A 15,541-nucleotide genomic window follows, 5' to 3' on the forward strand; every position below is an offset into this window, starting at 1 on the left:
GTAGCAGCTTACCGCTACACTAGGGGAGTACAGCAAGGGCTTGGTGAACAACCGTCCACTACGGCACCCGAGGGGAAAACCAGGAGTAATGGCCACAAACTCCTGGAAGACCATTTCAGACTCAACATTAGGAAAAACTTCTTCACAGTCAGGGTGTCCAGACTGTGGAATAAGCTCCCTCCAGAGGTGCTGCAATCACCTACCCTGGAAATCTTCGAGGAGACTGGATGGTCACCTTGCTGGGGTCACCTGACCCCCAGTTGTCTTTCCTGTTTGGTGCAGGGGGGTGGACCCAATTATCTTCCAAGGGCCCTTCTGACCTTACAATTTATGCATCTGTGACCCAACCTGCCCCCATGCCCAGGACTGCGCTAGTCTGAGAAGCTCAGTAACTCTCTTGCCTAAGTCTAGCAAGGATCCAGGCATCAAGTGTTTCTCTGCTTGAGAGACTCCCCACCCCCAGCCAGTGACTGCCAGAGCAAGCCTAACCCATGCTGACTGGACTGGTCTCCTCACAAAACACAGTAGGGCCACTTCTTTCTCAAACCCTACTAGTTGGACTCTCTCTTACAGAGGTGCCTAGCGGATATAGCTTTTACCAAAGTGGTGCTCTGGATTCTCCCAAGCTCCTCATTAGACCTGGCCCTCAGGTGTGTGGTGTAGGGATGGTCTCCAGGTACTGTTGCAGCTTAAAGATCCACCAACTCCATGGGGATGCAGCGCAGGGCAAGGAAGAGGTGCACATCTGGGTCAGCCAGAACTCCCCTCTACATTACCCAGGAGCTTAAACCTTTTGTTAAACAGTTATTGCCAAGGAAAAGGAGATCACAGTGGGGGCTCAGGAGCTCTCCCACCCTGCTGCAAGAGGCAGGGGAACAGATACAAGCGGGTCTTGCTCTGGGGAGTGATACCTTGAACATCAATCCTCCAAGCTGTCTGAGGGATAGGACAGCCTACCCCCTGCCTCTGACAAGCCAGAGAGCAAGGGCAGATGCCTCAGTAGCTCAGGCTGCTGTAAAACTATATCTCTAGTACCCTTGTCCTGTGCTACTGCACTTGGAGAGTGGGACAAGTGGCACTTGGCAACAGGCCCTGTGGTCCCAGTCCCCTCCAAGAGGCCAATTCCTCCCTTCTCCCAGCCTACTCTCTAGAACCCATAACAGGCAGCTACATATGGTTTACAAGATGAGGAGCTAAGCTCTGCCATAGGGCCCAGCTCCCTCCATCCCTACAACCTCCTCAGCCATGCACTCCTCTGCCTCCCTCCCATAAGGACAGGAGGTGTGGCCTTGGGCTGTGTGCCTTGCTACCTGTCACTGAGCATGGGGTGCTCAGACCAGAGTACCAGTTCATGCACTCAGGACTCATTAGAGCTTATTCCCTGTTGACAGTACTTGGACACCCACAGGACTTTCAGCCTCACCTTGTGCATGGACATCAAGGCACACCTGAATTAACCACAAAAAAAGGGCAGGCGTGTCCAGCCTCTGCTGGTTTCCCTCTGCCTACAGGAATGGCTGGGAGATGCAGAAAGAGGTCATGAGGGAGGGGGACCTTGCTTAAGCAATTACTAAGGGGCATCTCACCCTGTGTGGATAGGGTAAGGTCCATAAGAAGCATGCATTCATACAGGTTTGGAAAGTCTCAGAACCAGAGCAGGACATTAGCTCTGTTAGCCCCAATGCAAAAGGCTGGGAAGAGGCACAGAAGCAGGTAGTCTGCTATCTATGCTCATACCAAGTATGACTCAAGCAGGGGCTTCGCAAACTTTGGCCCTGTCCAACTGCAAGGGACGAGCAGCAGAGGTGTGGGAGGGAGGTCAGTGCCACCAGCCACCTTGTCACTGGCTCCTCTTCAAAGGCTGACAGAAAATGAGACAGCCGTTGCGACAACTGTATGTGAAGCAAACCCCACACTTTCTGCACAGCCACTGAACAGCAGGCAGAGGAGAAGGAGTCTGGCCTCCCTCTGTGCTAAGCTGCCCTCAAGGCAAAGATGGGCTATAAGGTGTTTGACATGAACAGTGCTGTGAGCTAAGGTGAGAAGGGCCAAGAAGATTTACAGAGATGAGCAGAAAAGGTAAAGTCCGGAGCATGAGTACTCAGTGCTATCTATGAACCTGCCACAGCTGCCCATAAGTGCTCTAGAAAGAATAAGGTGTCTGCACAGAAAGAAGCAGCTACAGCAACTGACGCAGGACCCCAATCACCTGGACTTAGGACCCAAGGGCTCCAAATCTCTCTCTCCAGAAAAGGGAGCACTTACCCTGCCATGTCACATGACTGAGTGATTCACATTTTGCTGTCAGTTGCATTTATATTACTGCCTTACCCGGCACATGCTCCCCAGAAAGCAAGGGGCACAGGGATTGGGATGCATGGGAACATTGGTGACCACTGGGTGGTGTGGTTTAAGAACAGTCAGCACAAGAGGTCTGTGCTAATTACATGGCTCCAGGGTTCACTATGTGTGCTCTGAACCAAGAGGCTCTCCCTTCCAGGAAAGCAGATGGCAAATGAGGACACAGACACAGCCCCAGGTGAGGGGTTTGTATTCAACTGTCACAAGGGTAACAAAATAAAAACTCATACAAAATAGAATTAAAAAGCAAGATTGCCAGCAGGTCATCTCCTGCTGCCAGCAGTGGGGAGGTCACTAGGAAGCCCCCACACAGAAAAGGAGTGTCTGCCTTTCTTCGGCAACCACAGGAGATGCTCTGTCCGGCAAGTGAAGCATATGATGTGTCCCTGGCTGCAGGAACTTGGGGCAGCTCCTGGGTTTAGCAGAGCTGCTGGACAGCAGGGCAGGACTTTCAAACATGTCCCCAGTAACCTTAACATTGTATCCAAAACTGCTGCTGACAACCAAGGAATGCACACGTGGGGGATAACCCCTTTGTGCCTGGAACTGCCAAGTGCAACTAGATGATTCACTTGTCTGTAGCAACTGAAATGACAGAATGCTGGTGACAAAAAGATAAACTCCTGACAAAGGCAGCAGGCATCTATGCTCTGTTTGATTAGGGACAGAGATCACTGTTCTAGCTGGCACCAAACATATAGAGCTTAGAAGCTCAAGGACCAAGATATTTCTGTGGCCTTGGCAGAGGGACTATGGATGCAGTTTGCTGCATTCCACCTACCGTCCAAGAGCAGCAGGGCTCAGAGGGACAGAGATGATACCCTGAAACATGCGATAAGGAGAGGGGCTCAGAAACCTGGGCAGCGGACACTGGAGCAGTCTCTGGTTAGCCTCTGCTGCAGAGAGCCCGATGAGCATATTCACATAGGGTAGTTCAGGACAACATCCTGCTTGGCCAGCTCTAGCAACATGGGATCGTCGAAGAACTTGCTGATGCTGACGTCCTCGCTCAAGCCCTGCAGAATGAGAAGCAGCAATGTGATGCTAGAAGACTTCATGTAGCCCCTAGCAACTCCCCCCCAGGGCAGGCACTTGGTTAGAGAGCTGGACTGACAGGTACAGCAGTAGACCCATTATGCTACAGCACAAGAGATGTGTGTCTAGGGTTTGCTGCAGGCTTTGGGGGCTCCTCAGCTCTAGCTGAGCCACAGCCACCTTTACTATCTGACTGGCTAAGGAAGGAGCTCTAAAATAGGTGGACAAATGCTGACAGCTACCAAATGAGGGCAATCCATTAATAAGTGGAAAGTATCCCCAGATGTGAAGGAGGCAAGTGACCCACAAGCCTCTGCACTTGAGGGTCCAAGACATCCCCAGCATGCTCCCAACCCCACTCCAAGTAATCCTCCTCCCCCAGAGAACAGAGCAAGGTCATATTTGGCACCTATGTTCCAACAGACTGTGCTAATGATGCTCTTTACTAAAGCTGTTGAGTCTGGCTTGCCCCAAAGCATGAACTTAGTTACAGGCTTGCTGAAAGGCACAGTGGTCTCTATGGTTGCAAGAACACTAGGCCATTTCACAAGGGGATGACAGAGTTGTGGATCCCATGGCACTCCTGGGCTGCAAGATGCATGCTGTGCCAACATGAACAATCCAGACGAGTCCTGGAGGCTGCTGCTGGCCTTACCTTCCTGCGCCTGGTCTTGATCATGAACTCTCTTGCTAGGTGAGGTGCTGGCTGGGGCTCTAGGGGTCGAATGATGATGCTCTTGTCCAGGGGATCTCCAGGCACGATCTAAAACAGGATCAGATTGTCAGCCTGGGAGAGAACCATCACTCCACCATGGAGGGCCACTGGTTTAAACTCATATTCATGAACAACCCTGAATTAGAGCAAACTGGAAAGTACTTGAGGGTATGAGTCTAGAGAAAAATTGGGAGTCAAGTCAGCACAACACAGGTCTTCAGTGCCAGTCTGGCTGGGGCAGGATGCCCTAATTGATTGCCTTAGCCAATGGAAACTCACCTGCCAGTGGTGGAAGACAGAGAGTGAGAAGGCCTGTCCCTGCGTGTGTGTCCTCAAGTCGGTTTCAAACCCAAATGAATCAATAGCTGGGATGAAGGCTTTGATGGTGTAAAGAGGGGAACCTGGGATAGGAGCGTCCTGGGTTACATGACCTCTGCCAAAGAGTTACAAAGGATTACTCCTTCCTATATCTGGTCCTGAGGCATTAGACAAAAACCACCCCTCACATTATCTTTTCTCACCCTCCCAGTCAGCACTGTAGACCAGAGCCAAGTATACTCAAAAGGCTGGGTTTGAGCTCTAAGACTCTGTATCAGGGTAGGCAAACCCTGACACATGTGTTATAACATGGCACACAAAGGCTTGGCATGTGTGCTTCAAGGCAGACAGCAGGGAAAGGGCCGGGGCTGCATTGCTATAACAAGGATTGGGCCCCTTGTGGCTTCCCCACTATCCACCCCTGGCACATCAACATCTTACAAGTTGAGGTTGTGGGTGTTTTTGGCACTCTGCCCAAAAATACTGCCCACCCCTGCTCTTTATCATTCCAATCTTGATTAGCCTACACCCCAATCTCTAAGCACAGTAGCATTGTCATGGCAGGTGGGATCTCCTGATGAGGTCAGGCACCTTTCACAGGTATGAATTCTATGTAAATATGGATTCCATTTCAATAAAGATGGACTCTAGCTGGTTTCCTGCATGTTACAACTCCCCAGGGATGCCAGGGGGACAGGACTTCTGGGGTAAAGGGGTATGGCCTTGCAAACATGCATGTGATGCGAATGCAAACAGGCAAACCAGTTTGTATAGCTTACCTCCGCCTGGCCAGGACAGTGTAGACTGCAGATACACAGTCAGCAGGGGCCTGAACCTCCACAAAGTAGTATGGCTCCATCAGACGTGGGGTGGCCTACAAAAAAAAAGGGAGAGGAACTGCCAGGCATGTACCAAATGTAGCATGAACCTGTCTGTACCTTCAGCACTGGTTGGGAAGACAAGGATTTACTGCTGTGTACCTGATCCCTGACCCCAGCCAGTCTCCAGAACAACTGCCTTGTTGCAGACATGCAGGCTCCTGTCAAGCTATTGCAGGTTTCTTGTCCATTTTACAAGCTCCTTTGGGAAAACCCACACAAGGAGCTACCCTTGTCTTGGCTCAAAGCATCTCAGCTGGTCCCTCCCCCTCCCCAATTTCTCAGCAGACCAAACATATCAACAGAACTGGAGACAGAGCAGATGCTGGCACCTTCTCAGCCAGGCTGGGTTTATGCAGTTTGTAAAACAGGCTGACAACACTTATTGCTAGGCCAGCCTACCTACCTCCCAGGGTGTTTGGAAGATTAATGAATGAATGCGCTGATTTAGACTCAACTCCCTGGGATAAGGACTTGCTGGTGTCTGTATAATGCTACACACCTCCTCATCACTCACTACTGCTGCTCACAGGACCAACTGGCTCCTCACAGATCCTGAAGGAGACTGGTGCAGTATTAGCCCACGTCCCCTCTATGCACAGCACACTTCTTACCATAAGGAAAGCAGAGTATACAACTCTCCTGGCTGTCGGGATAATCTGCCCACCTCCCCGGTGTAATGGCTCTTGAGCAATCACTGCATCCAGGATCTTAAACTTCACATTGCGGATCACTGGCAGCAGGAAAGAAGGAAAGAAGACAGTTAATGACCTCCTGGGACAAAAGGGATTCTACAAACCCCAGCGGACTGCTCCTCCCTGGGACTACCTGACCCACTCCAAAGAGACCAGGTGCCAACAGAAATCTAGGGCTGCCAAAGGACATTCTTGTAGGCTTCAACCCAGAAGGGACCATTAGTCACCTGATCCAGGGCTGCAGGGCCCTGGGCCACACCTCCTGACTACATGCTGCACAGGCCAAAGGCCTCACCGTACATTGCATGCCCCATCTCAAGCCACTGCACCGTGACTGCATGCGCCCCCCTGCAGTACCTTCCCAATGCTCCCACACCCTGCACATTGTGTCACATGGATCCCTCCTACTGTGCCATGCAATGGGAAACTTGGGCTGTGCCACATAGGGTCTCTGGATCCCACCCCCCCAGTCATCTGACCGTAGACTCCTTTGGTCTCACCCTGAGGGATGGGTTCAGACAGCAGAATCCTGAGAAGGGAGGGAAAGCCCAGAGACCCAGGTAGCGGCAGCTGCCAGAGCAGTGGGGAAAGCAGTACTTGGACTGTGAACCTTTTGTTAAGCCCTTGGGGGGCTATAAGGGGCCCACAGGTCACCTGCTGGACAGCCCTGACCTAGTCCAACAGCCTGTTTACCACAGCTCAGAGGTGGGGGGGAGGGGAAAGAGACCACCAAGATGCTTAAGGACTAGCGAGTTCACTATTCTGCTTTATTTTCATCTCTTCTAAGCTCTATTACTTACACTCATCACAGAGGGGCCCTTCCCTAGTCCCCCACTGGAAACCCTGCACGATGCTGTCCTTCACAGAGCCCAGCAGTGACTTATCCACCTAGAAGGAAACAAACGTGCATGTTAAGAATAGATACTGCATCCAGAGGCAGAGACGGAGAAGGACACGTGTTTCTAAGAGCACTGTTTGAGCAATCCTCCTTTCCCAGACAAGAAGGAAAAGAAAGAGATCTCAGGACCATAATTTTCAGAGGTAAGCATTCAAATCTAAGGAGAAAAGTGACTTGGTTTTTTGAGTTGCTAGGAAACACTAAAGGACAGACTGCTTCTTTGGCAATTCTGAAAACTTTGGGGCCAAAAATCACAGCAAATCAGCAGCAAAGCTGAGACTAGCCAAGAGTTTCCCCTTGTCCTAATCAGCAGACAGCACTTGTTCAGAACCTTTTCCAGGGGGCCCTGCTTCCTCTACATACTGCAGGGTGGACAAAGCTACTTCCAGCCATTCTGGTGTGACTACACCACACAGGAGCCTAACCTAAATGACCCGCTCCCATCTGCTGCTTACCTCTGACGGCAGTGTGTCATCTACCAAAATGTTTGGGCCAGTAGCATCAGGTCCAAAGGCCCAGATGGAGCGGGCAGCCAGCAGATCCCAGTCATATTTGGTCTGGAAGAACTCACCTAGCTTTTTCCTGATGGAAAGGGAACAAAAAAGGGGAAAAACATTAGGGCACCCAGTTACCACTCATCGTTTAGAGACTTGCTCCCCTTCCTTGCTGGAACAAAGGGGTTTTACAGCTCCCCAGTCTTTAAATGACTGCTCTGCTGGACCATAAGTGCTTATGAACTAGGAGGGTAGACAGTTTAGACCTGAATTCCTTTTGGTTTCCCATTCCATGGGGGCTGTAACTTGGTGTTGTGCAGCTCCCAAGTCCACACATTTCCCTTTGATCTTGCATGCTATCTACCCTTCAAAAGCTTCTGCTTTCCTCAAAAGAACAGTCATTTACTGGGTCACACCATGTTACATCTTGCCTAGTCTGCTGTGACACAGGGAGGCTGAGACTGCATGCTGAAAGGGACGGTGAACTGGGTATGGCATGGGTTCTTTCCATTGTTCTTTCCCAGTTGTAGCCTCCATCATTTAAGATATAGGAAGTTCTGATTCTCAGGCTGTATCCCCAATTCCTATGCTCAATAACTACTGATGTACTTTTCCTCCAAGAATCTGTCCAATCTCTTTTTGAATTTGGTTGTGGAAGCAGACAGTTTAACCTCCTGTAGCAAGGAGTTTCACACTTTAATTACAAACTGTGTGAAAAAGAACTTCTTCATGTTAGTTTTAAACTTACTACCTACCAGTTTCATTCTATGACCCCTAGTTCTTGTATTGTGACCCCTAGTTCTTGTATTATTATTGTAAATAACTCCCTATTTACTGCTCCCTCACCATTTAGTATTTTGCAAACCATCATCAAGTCCCCACTCCAGGATCTCTTTTCTAAACTGAATAAGACTACCCTCTTTAGTCTCTCATATGGAAGTCCTTCCATATCACTAGTCATATCTGTTGCCCTTCTCTGTACTTTCTTTAGTTCCTTTTTTGAGGTGGGGGGACCAGAACTGAGCACAGCATTCAAAGTGTGGGTGCACCACAGATTTATAAAGGGGCGTAATGATACTTTGTTTTCTTTACAGTTACCTGCTTAATAATCCCTAGCATTTTGTTTGCCTTTTTGACAGCTGCTGAGCACGGAGCTGATGTTTTTAAGTGAACTGTCCACACTGACTCCCAGCTCTCTTTCTTGTGTGGTAACAGCTAATGTAGAGTCTATCATACTGTAGGTATAGTTTGGGTTATTTTTATTAGGGGTGCCCTGATAAAGATTTTCTTGGTGAATACTGATAGCCAATTATTCACCAGGCATATTGACTGATACCGATCCGATAACCGATTTACAAGAATGCAGCCAGGCAATGTGGAGAGCAGGGCCCTGCAGGTAAGTCTGTGGAGGGGAAGGGGCATGGGGGATCAGATTGAGGCCCCCATGGTAAGGGAGGGAGTGGGGCAGAGGCAGGGGGCACTGCCCAGCCAAGGTGGTGAATGGGACCCCAGACCTGGGGCAGAAACAGGATGGAGCCATGGGCAGCTCATCCAGAGGGGTGGAGGAAGTCAGCCATACTTCAAACCAGCCATACCTGTTCCATGTGATCTGGACCACCTCATTCTCAATGTCCTCAGCAAGCCCCTTCTCCAGTGGCTCCGCAATCATGGTGATCTTGTTCCTGAGCAAAAAAAGCAATGCCCATTAGCTGGTAGAAGAGATAGAAGTCTTTTGAGAGAAAAGATTTAGCTTTAGAAGGCTGCAGTGAAGTGGAGCAGGCTGGGAGGAACCAAGAGACAGGTACATTGTGCAGTATGTGGCTAGTGAGACTGTTAAGTCTTAGAGCACGCAGTTTCCCAGGGGAAGGCACTTCCACTATCACCCTGGGGAGACCATTTCAGAGCTGAACTTGGAGGGAGAAGAACTATTTAAGCTAAAGGACCCAAAAACCCCACCACAATCTAGTTTCAAGCTGGAGTTTGATGAATGCATTAATGGCATTCCCTGAGTGGTTTATAGTTGCCTGTGGTGGCAGGGGACTGGATGTGATAACCAAGGAAGTTCCATCCAGTCTGATGTTTCCAGATTTCACCCTTCAGCAAATTTTCCTTGGTATTCTGCCTACACTTCCTTTTCAAGCCACCATACACCTCCTAGTTATACCTCCCCCTTTGATACCCCATCAAACAGTCCCTCTTCCTCCCTAGGCTTTACTTCTTTTAAATACTCTTCTTACACTACCTCAGAGGGTGAAAGGGACCATCAGACTGAAAGGCTTCACTGCATTATGGAAGGCATCAAAACTATTATGGGTTACTAAAAGCTTAGAAGCTGGAATTGTGCTCTTGTGCATGGCAGCTCTTGGGGGCAGAGTAAGGCTCCTGGGTTTGTCTCCTCTGGGACCCCAGAAATACATTACTGGGTCTCTGGGATTCCAGACAACAGATGCTCTGAAGAGGAACTGGGAATTGAAGATTACAACTGAAAGAAAGGAAGGTGGAAACTTCTCAGCTGCTTTGTTATGGGGAAGACTGTGGAGGTGCCCTTTCTGTCTGCACCAGCAGATGGCACAAGGGGACATGGAGATGCCTTTCAAATTAGCGGAGATGTACACTGGAGTAATGAACAAGAGCAACCGATGTATAAGGGCATGAACTACACAGTGAGTATGAGCTACTTAAATACAAGGCTTTTCCAGACAGCAACAAATTACAGCAGACTCTTTGGATACTGAGCTGGGAGTTGGTAATACTTAAGTCTACAGTGAAAGGAGGCCTGATCTCTTGCAGTGCCTGATCTAATGGACACACCAAATGCCCTACTAAATGCCCCGAGTACCACATTATCAGGTGACCAAGTCTTACTTCTTATTGGGTGTCTCTGCAAAACACTTCAGGGAGGATGTTTCCACCACGGTCTCACAAAATGTCACAACTGGATCAGCAACCTTCAAAAACAGCAGCACCAGTGGTTTGTCACTTCTTTACATTGATCAACTTTACCGTAACACTCAGACTATTTGAAATCTTTAAACCTCTGACAGTTACTAGCATCTCCTGAGATCATCAAGACAAAAAGTGATTCAATTAGTGATTGCGTAGGTTGTAGCTTTGGCCCATAACTTATACTCTAGGCTCCAAAGCACAACAGGAACATAGACTACAGAAAACCCCACCAAATTCTTTGATAATGGTAATATATTGCCTCTGCACAAAATACCGATTCACATACCTCCTTCTCCTCCCCAAAGGCATGTGGATTGGAATTTTGAGTTGGAAGCGGTCACTGATGTACAATCCATCAGAAGTTAATTTCTAGGAATTACCATTTCTGATTGAGTTTTTCTACTGTATTGAAGTGGTTCTGCTCTACAGGGCTCAGCCATTGCAATGTTGCATGGACAGCCAGCTCTCAATGTCTTTAACCCATGTGTATGTGTATATCATGAAGAGAAGTTTATAGTGGTTTCTCTCAATTGTCCAACATTGGTGGCTGCCAGTGGAACAAGTGTAGCCCCAGCTGCATGTCTGTCTCTATGGCCAATAAATTTCTTTACCCAAATAAATAGTGACTGAACCAGTGAGATGAGATGGATTTCGTTTGACAAGTAGCAAGAACCTGCTAGAAGAGCAGACTGTAGTAAATTCAGAGCTATTGTCTAATCATGAGTCTAAAGTACATAGAACAATTAAAAACCAGGTCTACACTTCAGGTTTTCAACTTCAAGGGTAAATGCTGTGAAATTAACAAAATTAAGACTGTGAAATCAACCAGACTGAGGGGCTCTGGCATTTGACTGTGGAAGAAGCTTGGTATTTCTTTAAGGCAGAGGTAGAAACTGCCTAGCACTTGTATCCCAAAGGGATTTGCCTTAACATCTGTTTGACTAGAAAACAGTTTCCCTACATCTTGTGAACCTGAAGACATAAAGAATGGCCCTAATACACTGTGGAGCAATGGAGGTTGTGGCAACAAATGCAACAAATCCCCTTCACCAATCAATTTCCACACCCAGAGATACTTCTTATGTAGAGTTCCCAACTTTCCTCAGTAAAAATGGCAAGAACAAAAATCTCTCTCACTTTGATGTCAATCTCTGAGTACATCTTCCTTAAATCATGCATCACACAGTCCAAGTAGAGCTCCCCTGTACCCAAGATCACATGCTCTCCAGATTCTTCCACCTGAAACATGAAGAACAGATGGACTTAAGTTACACCCTGACAGACACAATGTGCTGCATTCCTTCTGGCCTATTCCCTTCCAGCCCAGGGCAACATTAACCAGGAATAAAGGTGTCTGTACCAGAACTAAACGGAGAAGCTCCTGGCACCTGAGTCCAATGAACAAGGTAAGCAAAGATAACTTCTGGCAGGCAATAGAGGGAGAGGAGAAAGAGGAACCCCAGCCTGAGTTTCTTGGGAAGTGGTGCAGGACTGTTTGGGTATGACCCAGCTCAGAAGAACTCCATGCCCAGCCTCTTCTGGTAGAGTATGCTAAAATATATTGTGGGAAAAAGGTATCTTCACCACCTTCTTCCATCAGAAGGTATCTCCAGGAATCACACAGGTGTCCTGGCTGGGTTAATCCCTCTGAGAACCAATACAGAAAAGAGCTTGGAAGCAGACTGTCATGAATATGGAGATAAAAAGATGAAGTGAATAATGAACTATTTTTAAACATGTGAAAGAACTCAGACTGGCAGCATTTTTGTGGGCCAAAGAGTTGGACATGGCCTGGAAGCGAAAGGGCTAGGGGCATGAGGATCAGCCTTGCCCTGGCACACACCTTGGTGGTGAGCGATGGATAACTTTTGTTGACTTTCCGCAGACCATCCAACATCTTAGGGAGCTCCGAAGGGTTGACTGGCTCCACAGCTATTTTGATGACAGACGTGGTGTTGAACTTCAAAGGACGAAAGATCTGAGCCTGAAACAAAAAACTCAAAATAGTAAGATTCCTACTCACCACTTTGTAAACTGGCTACAGTTGGAGCCTTGAGTGAGAAAAAGCATGTGGGACCATATCATGGAGGCTGTACAGTTGAGAAAAAGCCTCCACCAAGGCAGAGTGCTTCTTCAATTCTCCCTCCATTCCTGGTAGTAATAGGCATCTCTCAGTACCCTTAAAACTGATCACTTACTGGGGCTACCTTGCTCATAACAGAAAGCAATGGTTTTGTGTATGTAGGGGGCAGGGCAGGGAAGTCACTAGTGCTTGAAAGGACATTGGTCACTGAGCAGCTGTCATATCCATCACAACAATGGCACTGCTCTAACTAGATATCATAGACATTAAGGGTGGAAGGGACCTGGCAAAATCATTGGGTTCAGCCCCCTGCCCAAGGGACAGGAAGTCAGCTGTGGTCAGATCACCTCAGCAAGATAAGCATCCAAGCATTTCTTAAAGGTACTGATGCTTGCACCACTTCTGGGGGGAGTCTATTCCAGAACCTGGTAGACTCAGGTGGTAAATAAGTTTTCCTTATGGACCATCTAAAACAGTTTTCCAGCAGTTTGTGACAGTTAGACCTTGGGATGCCCTGGTGAGCTGATGTTCTCCCAGTTCCTGATGCACATCCCTCATATACTTATAGGCTGCCACAAAGTCACCCCTGAACCATTGCTTCTCCAGGCTGAAAAGTCCCATGCCTCTCAGCTTCTCCTTATAAGGCCTGTTCTCTTGACCTCTATTCATGCGTGTGGCTCTCCTCTGGACTTTCTAAAGCGTGGAGCCCAGAATTGGGTGCAGTACTCCAGCTGCGGCCTCACCAAGGTCGAGTACAGTGGGAGGATGACTTCTTGGGTCTTGCTTGAGATGCATCGGTAGATGCAAGCCAGAGTTTTATTTGCTTTGCTGGTTGTGGCATCGCATTACTGGCTCATGTTCATCTTGTGGTCAATCAGGACCCCCAAGTCTCTTTCAGTCGTGGTGCTAGTGAGTGTAGCACTACCAAGCCTACAGGTATGATGTGGGTTTTTTCTCCTGAAGTGGAGCACCTTACATTTCTCCATATTGAATGTCCTCTGGTTTTGATCCGCCTATCTTCTGAGCCTGTACAAGTCAGACTGAGTTCCCAGCCTATCCTCTAGCATAACCACACTTCCCCATAATTTGGTGTCATCTGCAAACTTAACTAGTCCGCTTCTGACACCCCAATCTAGATCATTTATGAATATATTAAAGAGTACTCGTCTGAGTATTGAGCCCTGGGGGACACCGCTGGTTACCATGTGCCATGTTGACTTGGTTCAATCAACTATCACTCTCTGGGGCTACCACTCTGCAAGCAACTAGGAGCAGTGCTGTCTCACACAGTACCTCCTCATTGCCTCTGGGTTCTGTGATGGTTGCAGTCTTCACAATGGGCTGGTCCACTCCTTCAATCAGAACCCAGTTGCCAGCAGGTACCCGGTTCACCTCTATGTGGTACCTACAATACACAAAATGAGAGTGTACTGAGTACAATCAGTGCTGTGAGGTCCTTCATGGTGCTGCCTGACACAATCCTTCACTTTTCTGAAATCACAGACCCCTCATACCTCAGTTTTCACACAAAGATGTCTGAACTTTTCTCCAAGCAGCCCATTGCCTGGAAACCACAGCTCTGCCAACTAGAGTTGATGCCCTACACCCATTCTAACCTCTCTTTCACTGAGAGATGCAGACAGTACAATGATGACAGGAACACCTGGTGTTTAATTTACGTCTAAGGGCAAGATAATGTAATGAGATAACACCTATATAAACTGTTTTTCTTTCTCTCTCCTCTATACATCACTGTTCCCTTTGCTCACACAAAAGTCTTGGGATAGGGTTACAGCCAAATCTCAGTCTTAACTGTCAGACAAGGGGCCACATACTAGCAGTAAATCACTCTCTCAGCTCTTGAGTTTCCTTCCTCTCATTGAAGTGTAAGATAATGATTATCTGTGATTTTTCTTCCAGAGGAACAAACTCTCCACTGACACTACTATACCTTGCAACTGAAATCCAGAGGCGCCCCACAGTGCAGATCTGGGAATCCTCCTCGTCCTCCAGGGTGTAGTTTTCTCCAAGGACCTTGACAGGCTGCCCTGCATGGATGGTCCCACTCAGTACCCTGCCAAAGGCATGGAACTGCACCCCATCATCCGTGCTGTACATTTTTGTGGTGTGACACATTAACGGACCCTTTCCCCCAAAAAAAGAAGAAAGCAAAATAAGTCAATTCCAAGATATGCATACACTCCCAAAGCAGAGATTAGACCTAGAGGAATCATTGTGAATGCAATAATTGGGGTTTGTTTCCTGGAACTCACAAGAAACATATTTTGGATCCTCAGTTTGCTTCACTGCTTGGAATTATGAATCCTCCTGCCTGTGCTAATGGCATGATGTCTCTCAAGTGAAAACCAAGTCTAGCAGTTGCCATCCCTACATGGCACTACCAATGTAGCCAGCAGCTGGCTTAGTTCACGGTGCAAAGTCTGATGGGACTGCAAGCGAAACAATTTGGAGAAGGCTGCCCCTACCTGGACAGAATACCTTGAAGGTGAGGTTGAAGAGATGAGAGTGACCTGCTGACCTGCCAATTCAGCAAGAAACCTAAGCCCCTGTCCACTGCAAGCAAGCCAGGGCTGTTGGAGGTCCCATCTTTCAAACAGAAGCCAGGTTGTACACACCTGTGGAAGATCTCATGACCATATCTGCCTTCATAAAATCCTACCAAGGAAACTGTACTTCAAATACAAACCGAATCGGATGAGATACTATCCACTTCAGCAGTTTAAGGTGACCACTGCTTTGCTATTCAGAACTCATTCCACTTCATTTCCCCTTCTAAACAGCTGTCTAGCTTTGGTGGTACTGACAAACAGTTGCTGAATTCCATCCCAGGCAAAGCTACATTGGCAGACAAATGCAAGATTCTATTCCACCTAGTTCCAGCCAGCTTTTCCAGTTAAGAATTTTGTGAGAGAATCAGCCTTCACTGAAAATAGCAAAAAAGATCAGCACAAGGCCATGAACAACTAATCACCACACTGCAATACCCAGCAGCTGTGAAGTTCTGACCTAGTCTCTGCCTTTCCTCACATCCCTCCCTCTCTCTCTCTCGGGCTGCCCTGGCAGGCCGCTAACATTTCTCCAAGTGAAGAGACTTGTT

The 15,541-nt window shown here is 48.1% G+C and overlaps 1 protein-coding gene across 1 annotated transcript in view; it reads right to left on the reverse strand.

The window, feature by feature from the left end:
- Positions 1-2,534: 2,534 nt before the first annotated feature.
- The window catches only part of EFTUD2 (elongation factor Tu GTP binding domain containing 2), a 31,646-nt gene continuing 18,639 nt past the window's right edge, over positions 2,535-15,541 (reverse strand). Inside the window, exons 15-27 of the mRNA XM_019554292.1 lie at positions 14,375-14,568; positions 13,717-13,828; positions 12,184-12,324; positions 11,478-11,579; positions 10,260-10,342; positions 8,990-9,076; positions 7,356-7,482; positions 6,803-6,890; positions 5,922-6,040; positions 5,209-5,303; positions 4,391-4,544; positions 4,052-4,159; positions 2,535-3,377 (exon numbers count right to left, since the gene is read on the reverse strand). Coding sequence (XP_019409837.1) covers positions 3,282-3,377; positions 4,052-4,159; positions 4,391-4,544; positions 5,209-5,303; positions 5,922-6,040; positions 6,803-6,890; positions 7,356-7,482; positions 8,990-9,076; positions 10,260-10,342; positions 11,478-11,579; positions 12,184-12,324; positions 13,717-13,828; positions 14,375-14,568 — 1,506 coding nt within the window. The 3' untranslated portion in view covers positions 2,535-3,281. The remainder of the gene's footprint in view (positions 3,378-4,051; positions 4,160-4,390; positions 4,545-5,208; positions 5,304-5,921; positions 6,041-6,802; positions 6,891-7,355; positions 7,483-8,989; positions 9,077-10,259; positions 10,343-11,477; positions 11,580-12,183; positions 12,325-13,716; positions 13,829-14,374; positions 14,569-15,541) is intronic.

The sequence above is a fragment of the Crocodylus porosus genome, unplaced genomic scaffold (genome assembly GCF_001723895.1).
Source record: "Crocodylus porosus isolate Cpor-Errol unplaced genomic scaffold, CroPor_comp1, whole genome shotgun sequence".
NCBI lineage: Eukaryota > Metazoa > Chordata > Crocodylia > Crocodylidae > Crocodylus > Crocodylus porosus.